The sequence below is a fragment of the Manis pentadactyla genome, chromosome 18 (assembly GCF_030020395.1).
Source record: "Manis pentadactyla isolate mManPen7 chromosome 18, mManPen7.hap1, whole genome shotgun sequence".
Taxonomy (NCBI): Eukaryota; Metazoa; Chordata; class Mammalia; order Pholidota; family Manidae; genus Manis; species Manis pentadactyla.
Window position 1 is genome coordinate 31,814,530 of NC_080036.1, and position 16,693 is coordinate 31,831,222.

The 16,693-nt window shown below is 39.8% G+C and overlaps 1 protein-coding gene across 2 annotated transcripts in view; it reads left to right on the plus strand.

The window, feature by feature from the left end:
* Nucleotides 1-16,693, plus strand: part of IREB2 (iron responsive element binding protein 2) — a 54,365-nt gene that overhangs the window by 34,230 nt on the left and 3,442 nt on the right. Inside the window, exons 13-21 of one of the 2 annotated variants that reach the window (XM_057494847.1) lie at nucleotides 74-209; nucleotides 1,371-1,455; nucleotides 1,805-1,961; nucleotides 2,256-2,380; nucleotides 3,993-4,097; nucleotides 4,194-4,336; nucleotides 7,076-7,223; nucleotides 7,309-7,431; nucleotides 16,304-16,489. In XM_057494847.1, the coding sequence (XP_057350830.1) occupies nucleotides 74-209; nucleotides 1,371-1,455; nucleotides 1,805-1,961; nucleotides 2,256-2,380; nucleotides 3,993-4,097; nucleotides 4,194-4,336; nucleotides 7,076-7,223; nucleotides 7,309-7,431; nucleotides 16,304-16,489 (1,208 nt within the window). Of the gene's footprint in view, nucleotides 1-73; nucleotides 210-1,370; nucleotides 1,456-1,804; nucleotides 1,962-2,255; nucleotides 2,381-3,992; nucleotides 4,098-4,193; nucleotides 4,337-6,488; nucleotides 7,016-7,075; nucleotides 7,224-7,308; nucleotides 7,432-16,303; nucleotides 16,490-16,693 lie in introns of those variants that run through there. The other variant, XM_057494848.1, reaches the window with a different exon arrangement.

A 16,693-nucleotide genomic window follows, 5' to 3' on the forward strand; every position in this document is an offset into this window, starting at 1 on the left:
TTTCTTGCTTCCCTCTTTAATGTGAGGAAGGAGGGAGAGACATCACTGTAATGGATCATTCTTCACTGTGCAGGTCTTTTGGCTAAAAAAGCTGTTGAAGCTGGTCTGCATGTTAAACCTTATATCAGAACGAGTTTATCTCCAGGCAGTGGGATGGTTACACATTACCTCAGTTCCAGTGGAGTATTGCCATACCTTAGTAAACTCGGGTAAGTAAGTGATAGTTACGCCTCTTTACACTGACATTGGTACTCAGCAGTGATGGAAGCTGCTTCCTAGAACCCTTCATAGTCAAGAAGTTAGAAAAATTGTGCTCTGGCTTACTTGTTACCTCACCATTGTCACACATCTTTGAGGCCTTGTCACTCACAGACAAGATTGATTATATTCAGTGAACACAGCAGCAGTATGCTGGCTGCAGAAGTAGGAAATGTGGGTTCGAGTTTAAGGATGGAAAGACGAAATGGACAAGTAAAACCAAGTAGCAGTGGCCGGCCATATAAGCCATGGTACCATGTAGAGTGTAATTTCCTTGATTTGGGAAGACAGGAAGAGTGAACTCTTACAGGTTGTTTTATTAACTGAGTAAATTGTCTTGGTTGGGGCTTGTGATGTGATGGGGTCTATTAAATAAGCACAGGTGAAGTTGTCCCTGAACTGTGGGGAAAATACGTTTACATTTCTTACATACTCAGAAAAACAAATTGTTGCTAGCTATATCCAGTGTCTATTTTGGAACATACCCTACATAAGTCGTTGATTCCTTTGCAAGATGGATACATTTTAGATTTTCTTTCTGCTTTTAGAAGGGCGGCTGAAGGTAATTTTGAGGATTTTACCTACAATTTTTTAGTTACATCATCTTGGGATTTTTGTCAGGGACTTTTTTTGGTTAAGAATGGGAAGATTTGTTCCTGTCAGAGGACCCAACTCCAGCGCCTCTTTGGTGAGCTTTGGTCAGCTTGTTACAGCCAGGCTGTCTTGAGGCTTTGTAGTTTAAACCCTCAGGCAGAAGTACAGCATCCGTTTTGTGAGTGCTCATGTTATGTTCCTAGCAAGTAGTAGTTGAGGAGTTTTCTTGTGTATTGTGATTGGCTATCTGCAGAGTTAGTTACCAATCCTTACTAGGGCTTGTCCCAAGCCTCAGGACTGCAAAGGTTGGCATCCAGTGCAGGCTGCATGCCCGAGAGGGAGAGTCAGGCTTGGTTGCTCAGAAACTGGAATAGACATGCCAATGAAGGTTGATCCATGTGTCATGAATATTCTCTTCAGTAATCTTATTACAATGGTGGAAATAAGAGATAAGGCTTGTCCTGTCTTCACAAATGCCGTGACGTTCTGTCCAGTCACATTTCTGTTTTGAAATGCAGATTTGAAATAGTTGGCTATGGATGTTCAACATGTGTGGGAAACACAGCACCCTTATCAGAAGCCGTTTTAAATGCAGTCAAACAGGTAAAATGTGTCACTCAAAAAAGATAACAAACTCTGTTTTATTAATAAATTACAGAAAATGTATATTGACATTTGTATTTCTGTAGACCTATATATATTCTGTGGGAATAGTAACCTGAGAATCTTAAAATGATTCTCAAAGAATCAATCTTAGATCCTTGAAATAATTCCTTAATAACACAAGGAATTAGTTTATTTACAGTATTGATAGTGCTGTAATAATTGGTAACATGTTTTGGTTGTCTTGTCCTCAGAAATACAATATTTGAGATTGTTTATGTATATATAATTATCCAAATTTGTACCATCTCTAGAATATATTGTGTGTGTATTTTTTTTTTTTCTTCAGGGTGATTTGGTTACCTGTGGAGTTTTATCTGGAAACAAAAATTTTGAAGGTCGTCTGTGTGATTGTGTCCGTGCCAACTATCTTGCCTCTCCACCCTTGGTGGTGGCTTATGCCATAGCAGGCACAGTGAATATAGATTTCCAGACCGAGCCTTTAGGTATCTCTTCCTTTATCTGCATACATATGTACCTGCACACACTTTTTTCCCAGAGGCTGTTGTATTTTTGAAATGCCACTTAGATCATCCATTCTTTGATCATATCAGGACCTCTTGGCGTAATGCATGGTCATTCATTTCTGTGCTTATATGAAGAAAGTAAAATGGGCATAATTGCTTCCTTCAGCTGCTTATGCCTAAAGCAGTCTGCTGTTGAGTAATTTACTTGGTTTGTATAATACTTCCTTTGGAGATGTGAACATCTTGCATCTCATACTAAAATATTTTAAACAGGTACTGACACTACTGGCAAGAACATTTACCTACATGATATTTGGCCTACTCGAGAAGAAGTTCATCAGATAGAGGAAGAGCATGTTATATTGTCCATGTTTAAAACATTAAAAGAGAAAATAGAGGTAAGAGTCTCATTTCTTCAGTAGTTCAGTGAAGTGTCGATGTTTTCTTTATTTCACACATCCTGCTTTCTGGATAGAATAAAATTTTAGATTACATCATTTTGAATACATACGTTTTAATGAGTGATAGTCATTTGTATCTGGAAATCTCTAGTATCTGAGAGAATAGCTTAGAGTAACAGAATTGATTTTTTTTTTTTACCTGTTAGAAATGTGTAGTAAGCATTTACATTTGGCATCTTGAATATGGGCACACTTCATAGAAACTGCCCTGTTATCCCATTCAGATGGTTCAGATTTCAAAAGAAAGATGGTGCAATGAGTCTGTCTCACCCATGCCTGGCCTTCTGCTTCACCTCATCAGAGGCAACCAGTTTATGTCAGTTTTTTAAGCATCTTCCCAGGGATGTCTTTTACACCTACAAGTAAATACATACAGTCACACTTTTTTTTTATGAATGGAAAATATAAATATGAGGGCACAAAAAGTGTTTATTCACTTAACAAATTTTTACTGAATCTCTGCTGTATGCCAGGCACTCTTCTAGGTGTGCGGATTTCATCAGTTAACAAAACCCAACATTCTCATGGGGAGAGGCAGGCAGTGAACCAGTAGCAGAATAATTAGGTAGATTACATACTATGTTAAAAAGTGGTAAGTGTTAATGAAAAATTATATATGATCAGGGTAAAGAGAACCAGTTGTGCAAAATTTGGGGAGTAGATTGTAAGTTTATATAGTGTGGTTGAAAATATGACATTTGAGCAAAGCGTTGAAAGATGTGCATAAGTTAGCCATATATCTGGACAAAGAAGAGGGCTACCAGGTGGAGAAATTGGGGTAAAGGCCTCAAGGAAGGCAGTATGGCTAGAGCATGGGAAATAAGGATGGTGGTAGGAAACGATGTCAGAAATGGAGGTCCCAGTACATAGGGAACTTTAGGCCAGTGTAAAAATGTAGTCTTCTACTCTGAGAGAAGTGACATGGGGAGTGGGAGCCATGGGAAGGTTTCAAACAGGAGTGTCGTACTCAAAAGGGTTGCTCTTTGTGTTGATACTTTCCTGGGGGGAGAAGGTTGGGTAGAAGCAGGAAGACCAGTGACAGCAGAATCCAGAGGGAAAGGTGATGACGGCTGGACTGCTGGGGTGGCGGTGTGGGTGGCAAGGGTTATGAGTGTAGTTTGAAAATATCACACGGTGGGACGTACATTGAAAGAAGCAGCGGTTTTTGTCCGTGACAGTATTCTGAAGATCAACAGCAATACCCACAACACAATCTCTCTTCAGCAACTTGTGTAGATATTTTTAAGTTCTTTAGATTTTTGGAGTCTATAAATTTTGACATTCCGTTTCTATTGAAACTTAACTCACAGGGTAGTGTTCCTAAAAATCTGGTGTGTTGGAATTTGATGAGCAAATCTTTATTGATTCTATCCAAAATGTCATGATTTTATAGAATGTGCTGTCTTAGCTTTATTTCTAAATCAATAGGACCTATTTTTTTTTTCATTTTAACATAAACACTTTTTTCCCTTGATCATTTCTATAAGCCTCTTTTTATGACTTCCATTTTATCTTTCTTTTAATTCACCAACCCAAACCATATTCACAGATGGGAAATAAGCGGTGGGATTCCTTAGAAGCACCAGATTCAGTCTTGTTTCCATGGGACTTGAAGTCTACTTATATCAGATGTCCTTCATTTTTTGATAAGCTTGTGAGTACTATTTTATCACTGTTCCATCTTTTTAATGTTGTTATAACTAAAAAAACTCATGAAGAGTTAAATACCTTTAACTTTTTTACCTTTTAGACCAAAGAGCCAGTTGCACTGCGGTCTATTGAAAATGCCCACGTTCTACTGCATCTGGGAGACTGTGTCACCACAGACCATATATCGCCCGCTGGAAGCATTGCGAGGAGTAGTGCTGCTGCTAAATACTTGACCAGTAGAGGGTATGTGTGCCTGGTGTTCAGATGCTTTTATTTTATCTCCTTTCTTACTGATTAAGAGGCTTCTGGTCACGTTCGTTCCTCCAGGAAGTACCTGCTGTCACAGGTGTCTGATTGCCATGTTGACGTAAGCAGTAACTGGAGTACCTCTTGTACGTGCTTTTGCTTATGGTTTTAGAAATTGAAATGGCTGTTTTAAATTGCACCCCTAATAGAGGGGTAGCCAAAATAAAGAACAGATTGGAAGCAAGACTTCTCTTTTCAATTGTTCTTTGTTGAAAAGTAATCGTGGTTCGACCTGTCAAATTACCCTAACCACCCCTCCCATAGTTAGAATGTGAAATTTAAATGTGTGTTTCGTGGGCTCTAAGATGTATGTGCATGAAGCTAGGCTTGCTCTGTGTCACACAGAAAGACAGTGAATTCTTGCCTTTTTAGCCTAAAATTTTACTAAAAACAATGAATGTAAAGATCGTTTATAGAGGAGATAACAATCTGAAACTAGAAACACATTATTTCATTTCTTTGTGCATGGTAATGCTCTCTGCGGTCACAGAGCCATCCTCACACCACAGACAGGTTTGCTGAAGGTGGGACATGCTGCCCGATCAGGCTTGGTGCTTGCGCTGCTTGAATGACAAGACTTTGCAGTGAAATCTCGTACACAGACCATGTCGTGCGGCTTGGTTTGTCATGTAGTAAACATGCAAACTCTCAGGTGTGCTGTTGTGAATTCTGTGTTTGAACTTACTTTCCAGTTAACTGTAGTTTGGTGTGAATTAAAGTACTTTGGTAGAAATTACTAATAGCAGCTGCCTTTGGTATAACTTCACGAAGATGAATCAGTTTGTTACCCACTTGGCTTTTATTTACAGTGTTGAGAAATAAGGTAAAGTTTCTTTTTCCCAGATACTTGTTGGTTGTGATTTCCATCTCAGTCGTAATTGTGACATTGCTGCCACCCCTCAAAAAAAAGAAAGAGCCACCACTTTCCAAGATACAATATTTATATTTATTGTAATTTCAGATCTTAGAATATTTAATCCAGTACTTCTCATCAATCAGAATTTAAAATAGACATATGAACCATCACCCCCACCCCCACCTCCATTTTAAATACATTTAAGTGTACAAATTTAGAATATTTGTTGCCTTTATATAAAAGGCCGAACAGACACTCGGCTGTTGTTGAGATGCTTAGCTGTTTCTTGTCCTGGTGACCAGCCCAGCCCTAGCACCCAGATTAAGGTGTCTGAATGCCATAGCACTGTTTCCCAGTACAGGTATCTCAGCTTTCCAGAAGCTCAAGTCATACCACTTTGTTTTCACAAAAGACCTACATTGGTGTGGTAACAGCTTTTTTCATGGAAGTGAAAATCCTCTTTCGATGTCTTTCTGTTAGCAAAGGCAAGTGCTAGTGCAGGTCTCTGGCAAAAGCGAAGGGATGTGACCCTCCAGAAAGCAGGAGATGCCCCGCACTGGATGCTGTTTTGCTTTATGAATGGTTATGTGGGAACATTCTCTTCCAGATAGTAGGGGAAATCTGTACAAACAGCCAGTGCTTCTTGGAGAGATGATTGATTCCTAATTTGGGTCTGGAAAATGTCTGTATTTTGCCCAGTGAGAAAGAGCTGCCAGAAACTACAAGGCTTCTGTGAAAAGGTCTCAGGAACCAACTTGAACCTGCCACTGCTCAAAGATGGGACATGTTGAACATCAGTAAAAAATACTACCTAGAATGGATTAAATCATGTATTTTAATCTGTGAGTTTATAATAATACTGAAAGAAAAAGCCCACCAATTTACCTCTGGAAGATGGTAGGGGACCATCTGATTACTTAACAGTCATAGCTTTGTAAACAGTCTTTCCCATGCGGAATGTACTTCAGTATAACCTAATCATTGATGAAGGACATTTGTCTTTATAGAAGTTTTCCAGCTAAAAGTTGGAGGAGTGATAGAGTATCACTGTTGTGTAATCCCTAATGAAAGATTTAATCTGGACAGTGATGATAGTCCCCGGTAACATTCCAGAAAGAGACAACTGGGTATCATGTGCCTCCGATGGATGTTTGACCTATGAAGCCTGTTGCACAAAGTAACGTTAAAAATCCAAATATTGTCAAGCCATTGGATCTGACATATTGTTTACAGGATATACAGTGACAGAGAGGATGGGGAATGACACCATGGGAATGCAGTTAGCACAGTCTGAATGCAGGAAACTTCAACCAGTGACCTGTTGCCTTCAGATAAAGTACAAGAGGGTCAAGAAGGGAGAGCAGATGTGAAGATTAAGAGATCAACTGAATGAATATATGAAGCATATTTGGACCCTGATTTGAACAAACCAACAACAAACAAATCATGGGGAAAATCAGGGACATTTGAATATTGACTGGCTCTCTGATATTAAGAAACTGTGGGGGCTTTTTTTGGTATCAAGGTAGTATTTTACAAATCCGAATCTTTTAGAGGAACATACTGAAATACATACAACTAAAATGTGTTTTCCTCAAAATAATGTAATAGGTGATAATTATGGAAGAAACAGAGTCCATGAGTTGATTATTACAATCTGATGAGAGGCACCCGCTTGTTGATTCACTGTTCTGTTTTCCCTACTTTTGTACATACTTGAAATTTTCCATAATAAAAAATGTTTTGACTAAGTTTTACAATTCAGTAGTATGTGATTATTTTCCACCTGAAATTAAATTACTTACATAATTTTCTTGTAGCCTTACCCCTCGTGAATTCAACTCTTACGGAGCCCGAAGAGGTAATGATGCTGTAATGACAAGAGGCACTTTTGCAAATATCAAGCTTTTTAATAAGTTTATTGGAAAACCAGCTCCCAAAACAATTCATTTTCCATCAGGACAGATGGTAAGGATATATACAAAGTATTTAAGCAGTTGCTAACTAGATCAAAATTTGTGTTAATGATTTTTGTGTTTGTTTGAATCTATAGCTAGATGTGTTTGAGGCTGCTGAGCTGTACCAGAAAGAAGGTATCCCACTGATTGTTTTAGCAGGAAAGAAATATGGTTCAGGAAATTCAAGAGACTGGGCCGCCAAAGGACCGTATTTGCTGGTATCAATTCTTAAATTTTATCTTACTGAACTTCAAAGAGTTTTAAATGTTTCCTTTTGTCAGTAACATCCTGTGAAAGTTTATTTTCCTCATTTGGATTTTTTGTGCTTATTTGAATCTCATATATATATATTTTTTGTGATCTTATATATTTTGTACTAATCTAGCTCCACTTTAATACTCTGTATTTGATTAAACCTAGGTCACTCTTTTCTTACTTGAGGAAATCAGTATGTTAGAGGGAAGGAAGATTCTGTCTTGCTTGATAATAAAAATTACTTGTATACAGTGGTAGTGTACTTAACCCCTTTTATCTAATTTGCTCCATCAGGGGTTAACAGACTCAGAGATAGTAGGCTATGTTTTCCTTTTTATTCCTCGATTAGGTGAAGATGGTGCCAGGTCATCTGCCCCAAGACATTTCTCCAGAGACTCTTTGTTGGAGAGCAAATAGGGGTCCACTGGAGAGAGTAGTCATGGGACTTGTAGTTCCTGACATTTCATACTTACAATTTGTAGTTGTGAAAAGGCTGGGCAAAACCAACCCTTACCGCTGTCATATCTTAGGAACTTTGTTCTTTTTGAGTCTTTAGTCTTCACCCTTAAGATGGAAATGCTGATTCTCTCATCTTTCTGAGATATTATAAATATTGTGAATATTAATTACAGGTATAGTTTCCCTTTTTCCTGAGACTTTTTTTTAAATTAAGGTATCGATATACACTGTTATGAAGGTTTCACAAGAAAAACAATGTGGTTATTACATTCACCCTTATTATCAAGTACCCCGCCATACCCCATTGCAGTCACTGTCCATCAGTGTAGTAAGATGCCACAGAGTCCTTATTTGTCTTTGAGCTATACTGTCTTCCACGTGAGCCCACACACACACCATGTGTGCCAATCATAATGCCCTTCAATCCCCTTCCCCCTCACTCCCCACCCACTCTCCCCAACCCCTCCCCTTTAGTAACCATTAGTCCCTCCTTGGAGTCTGAGTCTGCTGCTGTTTTGTTCCTTCAGTTTTTGCTTTGTTGTTGTACTCCACAAATGAGGGAAATCATTTGGTATTTGTCTTTCTCTTCCTGACTTATTTCACTTGAGCATAATACTCTCTAGCTCCAGCCATGTTGTTGCAAATGGTGGGATTTACTTCTTTCTAATGGCTGAATAGTACTCCATTGTGTATATGTACCACATCTTTATCCATTCATCTACTGATGAACATGTAGGTTGCTTCCATATCTTAGCTATCATATATAGTGCTGCAGTAAACATAAGGGTGCTTATGTCTTTTTGAATCTGAGAAGTTGTCTTCTAAGGGTAAATTCCCTGGGGTGGAATTCCTGGGTCCAATGGTATTCCTATTTTCATTTTTTTGAGGAACTTCCATATTGCTTTCCATAGTGGTTAAACATTCCCACCAGCAGTGTAGGAGGTTTCCCCTTTCTTCGCATCCTCGTCAGCATTTGTTGTTCCTAGTCTTTTCTGTGTTGGCCATCCTAACTGGTGTGAGGTGATATCTCATTGTGGTTTTATTTTGCATTTCCCTGATAATTAGTGATGTGGTGCATCTTTTCATGTGCCTGTTGGCCATCTGAATTTCTTCTTTGGAGAGGTACCTGTTAATATCCTCCGCCCATTTTTTAATAGGGTTATTTGGTTTTTGGGTGTTGAGGTGTGTGAGTTCTTTATTTTGGATGTTAAGCCCTTGTGGGATATTTCATTTACAAGTATTTTTTCCCATACTGTAGGATGCCTTTTTGTTCTGCTGATAGTGTCCTTTGCTGTACAGAAGCTTTTTAGCATGATGTAGTCCCATTTGTTCAGTTTTGATTTTGCTTCCCTTGCCCGAGGAGATGCGTTCAGGAAAAAGTTGCTCATGTTCATATTCGAGAGATTTTTGCCTATGTCTTCTTCTAAGAGTTTTATGGTTTCATGACTTACATTCAGGTCTTTGATCTATTTCGAGTTTACTTTTGTGTATGGGGTTTGACAATAATCCAGTTTCATTCTCTTACATGTAGCTGTCCAGTTTTGCCAACACCATTTGTTGAAGAGGCTGTTATTTCCCCATTGTATGTCCATGGCTCCTTTATCATATATTAATTGACCATATATGCTTCTGTTTATATCTGGGCTCTCTAGTCTGTTCCATTGGTCTGTGGGTCTGTTCTTGTGCCAGTACCAAATTGTCTAGATTTCTGTGGCATTGTAGTAGAGCTTGAAGTCAGGGAGCGTAATCCACCCCCACTTTATTCTTCCTTCTCAGGATTACTTTGGCTATTCATGGTCTTTTGTGGTTCCATATGAATTTAGAACTATTTGCTCTTGTTTGTTGAAGAATGCTGTTGGTATTTTGATAGGGATTGCATTCAATCTGTAGATCGCTTTAGGCAGCATGGCCATTTTTTCAATATTAATTCTTCCTACCCATGAGCATGGAATGTATTTCCATTTATTGGTATCTTCTTTAATTACTCTCATGAGTGTCTTGTAGTTTTCAGTGTACAGGTCTTTCACTTCCTTGGTTAGGTTTATTCCTAGGTATTTTAGTCTTTTTGAGGCAATTGTGAATGGAAATGTTTTCCTGATTTCTCTTTCTGCTAAGTTCATCGTTAGTGTATAGGAATGCAACAGATTTCTGTGTATTACTTTTGTATCCTGCAACTTTGCTGAATTCAGATATTAGATCTAGTAGTTTTGGAGTGGATTCTTTAGGGTTTTCTATGCACAATATTATGTGATCTGCAAATAGGGGCCGTTTAACTTCCTCCTTGCCAATCTGGATGCCTTTTATTGCTTTGTGTTGTCTGATTGCCATGGCTAGGACCTCCAGAACTTTGTTGAGTAAAAATGGGGAGAGTGGGAATCCCTGTCTTGTTCCTGATCTCAGAGGAAAAGCTTTTTGTTTCTCACTGTTAAGTATGATGTTTGCTGTGGGTTTGTCATATGTGGCCTTTATTGTGTTGAGGTACTTGCCCTCTACACCCATTTTGTTGAGAGTTTTTATCATGAATGGATGTTGAATTTTGTCGAATGCTTTTTCAGCATCTATAGAGATGATCATGTTTTTTTTGTCCTTTTTGTTTATATGGTGGATGATGTTGCTGGATTTTTGAATGTTGTACCATCCTTGCATCCCTGGAATAAATCCTACTTGTTCATGATTGATGATCTTTTTGATGTATTTTTGAATTTGGTTTGGTACTATTTTGTGGAGTATTTTTGCATCTATGTTCATCAGGGATAGTGGTCTGTAATTTTCTTTTCTTGTGCTGTCTTTGCTTGCTTTTGGTATTAGAGTGGCCTTGTAGAATGAGTTTGGGAGTATTCTTTCTTCTGCTTTTTGGAAAACTTTAAGGAGGATGGGTAGTAGGTCTTCACTAAATGTCTGATAAAATTCAGCAGTGAAACCATCTGGTCCAGGACTTTTGTTCTTAGGTAGTTTTTTGATAACCAATTGAATTTTGTTGCTGGTAATTGGTCTATTCAGATTTTCTGTTTCTTCCTGGGTCAGCCTTGGAAGGTTGTATTTTTCTAGAAAGTTGTCCATTTTTTCTAGGTTATCCAGTTTGTTAGCATATCATTTTTCATAGTATTCTCTCATAATTCTTTGTATTTCTGTGGTATCCACAGTGATTTTTCCTTTTGCATTTGTGATTCTGTTTGTGTGTGTAGGCTCTCTTTTTTTCTTGATTAAGTCTGGCTAGGGGTTTATCTGTTTTGTTTTATTTTCTTCAAGAACCAGCTCCTGCTTTCATTGATTATTTCTATTGTTTTATTCTTCTCGATTTTATTTATTTTTGCTCTAATCTTTATTATGTCCCTCCTACTGACTTTGGGCCTCATTTGTTCTTCTTTCTCTAGTTTTGTTAATTGTAAGTTTAGACTCTTCATGTGGGATTGTTCTTTCCTGAGGTGGGACTGTATTGCAGTATACTTCCCTCTTAGCACAGCCTTTGCTGCGTCCCACAGATTTTTGCGTTGTTGAATTATTGTTGTCATTTGTCTCTCTATATTGCTTGATCTCTGTCTTTATTTGGTCATTGATCCATTGATTATTTAGGAGCATATTATGAAGCCTCCATGTGTTTGTGGGCTTATTCCTTTTCTTTGTGTAATTTATTTCTAGTTTCATACCTTTTTGGTCTGAAAAGTTGGTTGGTAGGATTTCAATCTTTTGGAATTTACTGAGGCTCTTTTTGTGGCCTAGTATGTGGTCTATTCTGGAGAATGTTCCATGTGCACTTGAGAAGAATGTGTATCCTGTTGCTTTTGGATGGAGTGTTCTGTAGATGTCCGTTAGATCCATCCGTTCTAACATGTTGTTCAGTGTCTCTGTCTCCGTACTTATTTTCTGTCTGGTTGATCTGTCCTTTGGAGTCAGTGGTATGTTGAAGTCTCCTAAAATGAATGCATTGCAGTCTTTTTCCCCCTTTAATTCTGTTAGTGTTTGTTTCACATCTGTAGGTGATCGTGTGTTGAGTGCATAGATATTTGTAATAGTTATATCCTCTTGTTGGATTGACCCCTTCATCATTATGTAATGTCTTTTTTTGTCTCTTGTTACTTTCTTTGTTTGGAAATCTATTTTGTCTGATACAAGTACTACAACTCCTGCTTTTTCGTCCCTATAAATTGCATAAGATATCTTTTTCCATTCCTTTACTTTCAGTCTGTGTATGTCTTTGAGTGTGAAGTGAGTCTCCTGTAGGTGGCATATAGACGAGTCTTGTTTTTTTATCCATTCAGTGACTCTGTGTCTTTTGATTGGTGTGTTCAGACCATTTTCATTTAGGGTGATTATCGATAGGTATGTACTTATTGCCATTGCAGGTTTTAGATTCAAATATACCAACGGTTCAAGGGTGATTCCTTTCATATCTCACAGTCTAATTTAACTCACTTAGTATGCTATTACAAACACAACCTAAAGGTTCTTTTATTTTTTTCCTCCTTTTCTTCCTCTTCCATTCTTTATATATTAGGTATCATATTCTGTACTCTTTGTCTATCCCTTGGGTGACATCTCTTTAGCCTTAGGAACACTTGCATCTGTAGCAGTCCCTCCAAAATGCACTGTAGAGGTGGTTTGTGGGAGGTAAATTCTCTCAGCTTTTGCTTATCTGAAAATTTTTAATCCCTCCTTCAAATTTAAATGATAATCTTACCACGTAGAGTATTCTTGGTTCCAGGCCCTTCTGTTTCATTGCATTAAATATATCATGCCACTCCCTCTGGCCTGTGAGGTTTCTGTTGAGAAGTCTGATGACAGCCTCATGGGTTTTCCTTTGTTATGTGATCTTTTTTCTCTCTCTAGCTGCTTTTAAAAGTTTGTCCTTATCCTTGATCTTTGCCATTTTAATTATTATATGTCTTTGTGTTGTCTTTCTTGGGTCCCTTGTGTTGGGAGTTCTGTGCACCTATATGGACTGAGACTATCTCCTTCCCCAGATTGGGGAAGTTTTCAGCAATTACCTCCTCAAGGACAATTTCTATCCCTTTTTCTCTCTCTTCTTCTGGTACCCTTATAATGAGAATATTGTTCTGTTTGGATTGGTTACACAGTTTTGAATATTCTTTAATTCCTAGAGATCCTTTTTTCTGTCTGTGCCTCAGCTTCTGTATTCCTCTTCTCTAATTTGTATTCCATTTACCGTCTCTTCTACTACATCTAATCTGCTTTTAAATCCCTCCATTGTATGTTGCATTTCAGATATGGAATTTCTTAATGATTGAATCTTCATCCTAAGTTAGTCCCTGAGTTCTTGAATATTTTTCTGTACCTCCATGAGCATATTTATGATTTTTATTTTGAACTCTCTTTCAAGAAGATTGGTGAGTTTGGTTTCACTTGGCCCTTTTTCTGGTGTTTGTGAGATTTGGGTTTGCACCAGGTTCCTTTGACGTTTCATATTTGTAGGTGGCACACTGTAGTGCCCAGAAGCTCTAATCTCTGGAGCTGGTCAGCCCCCCTGGAGTGATGTTAGGGGTCACAGGGGAGTGGCGTTGGTGCCTGGAGGGGGAGGAAAGAGCTGTTGCTTGCTTCCCGGCTGCAGTGCCTGTCTTCACTGTCAGAACCTGCGGGCCAAGCACACAGGTGTAAGCCTCTGTGATTTGTGTTTGTAGCTGCCGTAAGCAGGGCCTCCCTCTGGCTGGCCTAACGCCAGGGCACGGACTGCTGGTTTGAAAGTTCATGCTGGCAGGCCAGGAGGAAGGCACATCAGGCTGCGTATCACAGTGGATGGCCTCAGAGCTGAGTAGCCAGCTAGGGGGATGGAGTGTCTGAAGCTCCTCAAAGTTCCCAACCTGCTGGGCAGAGTGCTCCCAGACAATTTTGTCCACCTATACTTTCTCCTGAGCAGCAAGCTCTGTGCACTCCTTGCCCCTTTAGCAGCCCCCTCGCTGTTAGGAAGTCTCTCAGAGTGCCCACCTTTCTTTTGTCCCAGAGCAGCTGGATGTGGATCCTTGTCCTCCACAAATGGCTGGAATCTCAGTCTCCACGTAGTCCGCCTGTCAGCTTTCCAACCCCACTAATCTCCAGAGCACCATGAAATGTCGGTTTGTGCCCCTAAAGCAGATCTCCAGGGCTGGGTGTTCAGCAGTTCTAGGCTTCCACCCCGTCCCTGCTCCGTTTCTCTTCCTCCCGCAGGTAAGCGTGGGTGGGGGAAGGACTTGGGTCCTGCCGGATCAAGGCTTTGGTATGTTACCCTGTTTCATGAGGTCTGCTCTGTTCTCTAGGTGTATGCAGTCTGGTGCAGCCTTCTTTCCTGTTTTCTTTTAGGATTAGTGGTATTAACTATATTTTTGTATTATATGTGGTTTTGGAAGGAGTTGTCTGTCTCACCTCTCATGCCGCCATCTTTAATCTCCTTAGTCCTTGCTTTTTATGTTGGAGGCTTTCCTCATACAGCTGGTGACCCTGGTCTGTCCATTCATCCAGACATGGAAAACCTGGTGACATGTTGTGGTTATGGGCTGTGTTTTGTCAGTTAATGGGCCGTCCTATTGCGGAGGAAGAAATTTCTTGTATCCCTCGGGGTCCTTCTAGCCACTCTAAGATTTAAATTGACATGGGACAAACTAACAGGAGAAAAAAACCAAAGTTGAATTACGGGGAATCCATAGGTCTTAGATTCCAAAGACAGTGAGGTACATGTGTCCTGAACTAAGGGGAAGGGTGTGGGGTCTCTGACTTAAGAGGGAAAGGGAAGCAATTCACAGGCATATGAAAGAGTAAATATTTGGTAAACAAATGTTTGATGGGCCACACACAGCCAGTGGGGCGCAGAGAGGAACTGAATCGACTGTACCATGTCCCTGCCTGCCTGCCACACCTAGTCTGTTTTCAGCTTGCATGGCTCCAGCGGCACACCTTGGGGTGCACTGCCTTTGGCCCCTGCACTGTAGATGATTGGATGGCAAGCCACCTCTTCCATTTAGGGAGCCCTACATGTTAGATCTGTAAGGATTTTCTCTGAGGCCATTCAGTTTCTTCAAGGAAGTGGGCCCATTGGATGCAGACTTACTCAGTGCCCTGTTTCTGAACATGTCCTCACCCCTTCCTGCCCCCTGTGCCCTGTGTTCCTCAGTCCAGAGCATCCATTCTCTACAGGGATATTAAAATCTTACTTTTGTTATATATGAAGTACAGATATATGTACAGTAAATAAGTAGACGACAGAATAATTGTGGTATTAAAGTTTTGGGGGGGTGGACAGTGTTAAAAAGACAAACACTTGGTGTCACTTCTAGGCCAGGTCACCAAACTGGGGCTTAATACCAGCCTAGATGCAGTTTCAGCCTCCCCTAGAAATGGAGTTAGTCGGGAATCTCTGGAGTCAGTAAGATAATGACGCATGTGTCCTTCTCATCCCCCAAAGGAGGATTAGGTTAGTCCACCCAGTAAGAGCATTTGTCCCCAAATGAAAGCCACCTCACCTGAAATAATCCTTTTTTCTGTTTATGATATCCTTGCCCTATTTTTAAAAACTTTTTCCCTTTCTGTCGTCCTTTGGGAAGCATCTGTATTTGCCAGGGGAGATGCTGTCCGATTCTTGAATTGCTTAATAGAACCAGTTAGATCTTCAAATTGGCTTGGATGAATTTTTTTTAACAACAGGAAAAATGTGACTGGGGGGAAAATAATGAAAAAAAAAAGTGAGAAACATGGGCCTGGGGCCCATCTAGCTTATTTTCTCCCAAGAATAAACCTCTCCTCTTCTGGAGTGGGGGCTGAGCTGAGATCTTACTGCTTCTTATAAACTTTTAACAGTGTTCTGAGAACCTCTTGCTCTGAGTCTCAAGCCTTTGTCTACGTTCAGTTGCAAATCGGCTCAGATCTTATTGGCATCACTGTTTAATTTCAGTTTATCATTTTGCAGTTTCAGTGTTGTTTGCCAAGTCAGTTACCTACCTCTGTCTTCTAAATATTTGTATAATTCACCATCCTCTTCTCTTTGTTCTTATGGAATTATGCTTCTTTGTCCCTTCATTTTAGTGGTATTTCAAGAGAGAGTATTGATGAACACCCATGTTGGACCCACTGTGACCTAGAGAAGGCATCCTGCGCCCTGCTGGAGTTCCCAGCAGCTGCCCCACCTGTAGAGCTTGTCGTGGTTGGTTGGCACTGGCAGATCTTAACCCTGGACTGGCAGGGGGCAGGCAGGAGAAGTTAGGGCACTGCTCAAAGATACAGCAAAACAATCTCTAAAAGAGTTCTTTGAAACATTGGCCTGTAGTACAGGGCATTGGGTTAAAAGCTTTTACAAAAACGCCAAAGGTAGAATTTTTTCCCTTTAAAATGTTCAGTAAAGCAAAATGACTTTCAGAGGTGACTGAAGGAAATAAAATGCATGTTTGTTAACAGGGTGTGAAAGCTGTTTTGGCCGAAAGTTATGAAAAAATTCACAAAGATCACTTGATTGGAATTGGCATAGCTCCACTTCAGTTCCTTCCTGGAGAAAATGCAAATTCCTTGGGCCTCTCTGGCAGAGAAACGTTCTCTTTAACATTTCCGGAAGAGCTGTTCCCTGGAGTTACATTAAATATAAAGGTATCTCTAAAATGGTCAAATGTATGATTTTGTACCACAGACTCAAGTAGTTGGTTCCAAATTGAGTAAAAGGCACCTAGCAGTAAATGGCATACCCCTGTCAGTTAGTGAACATAAATTGCAGTTTCAGGTGGCTGTTTCCTGGGTACCTGAACCTGGGTTTATGTAGTGGATATTCTGAGGAAAAGTGGGAAGCGCTGGCTG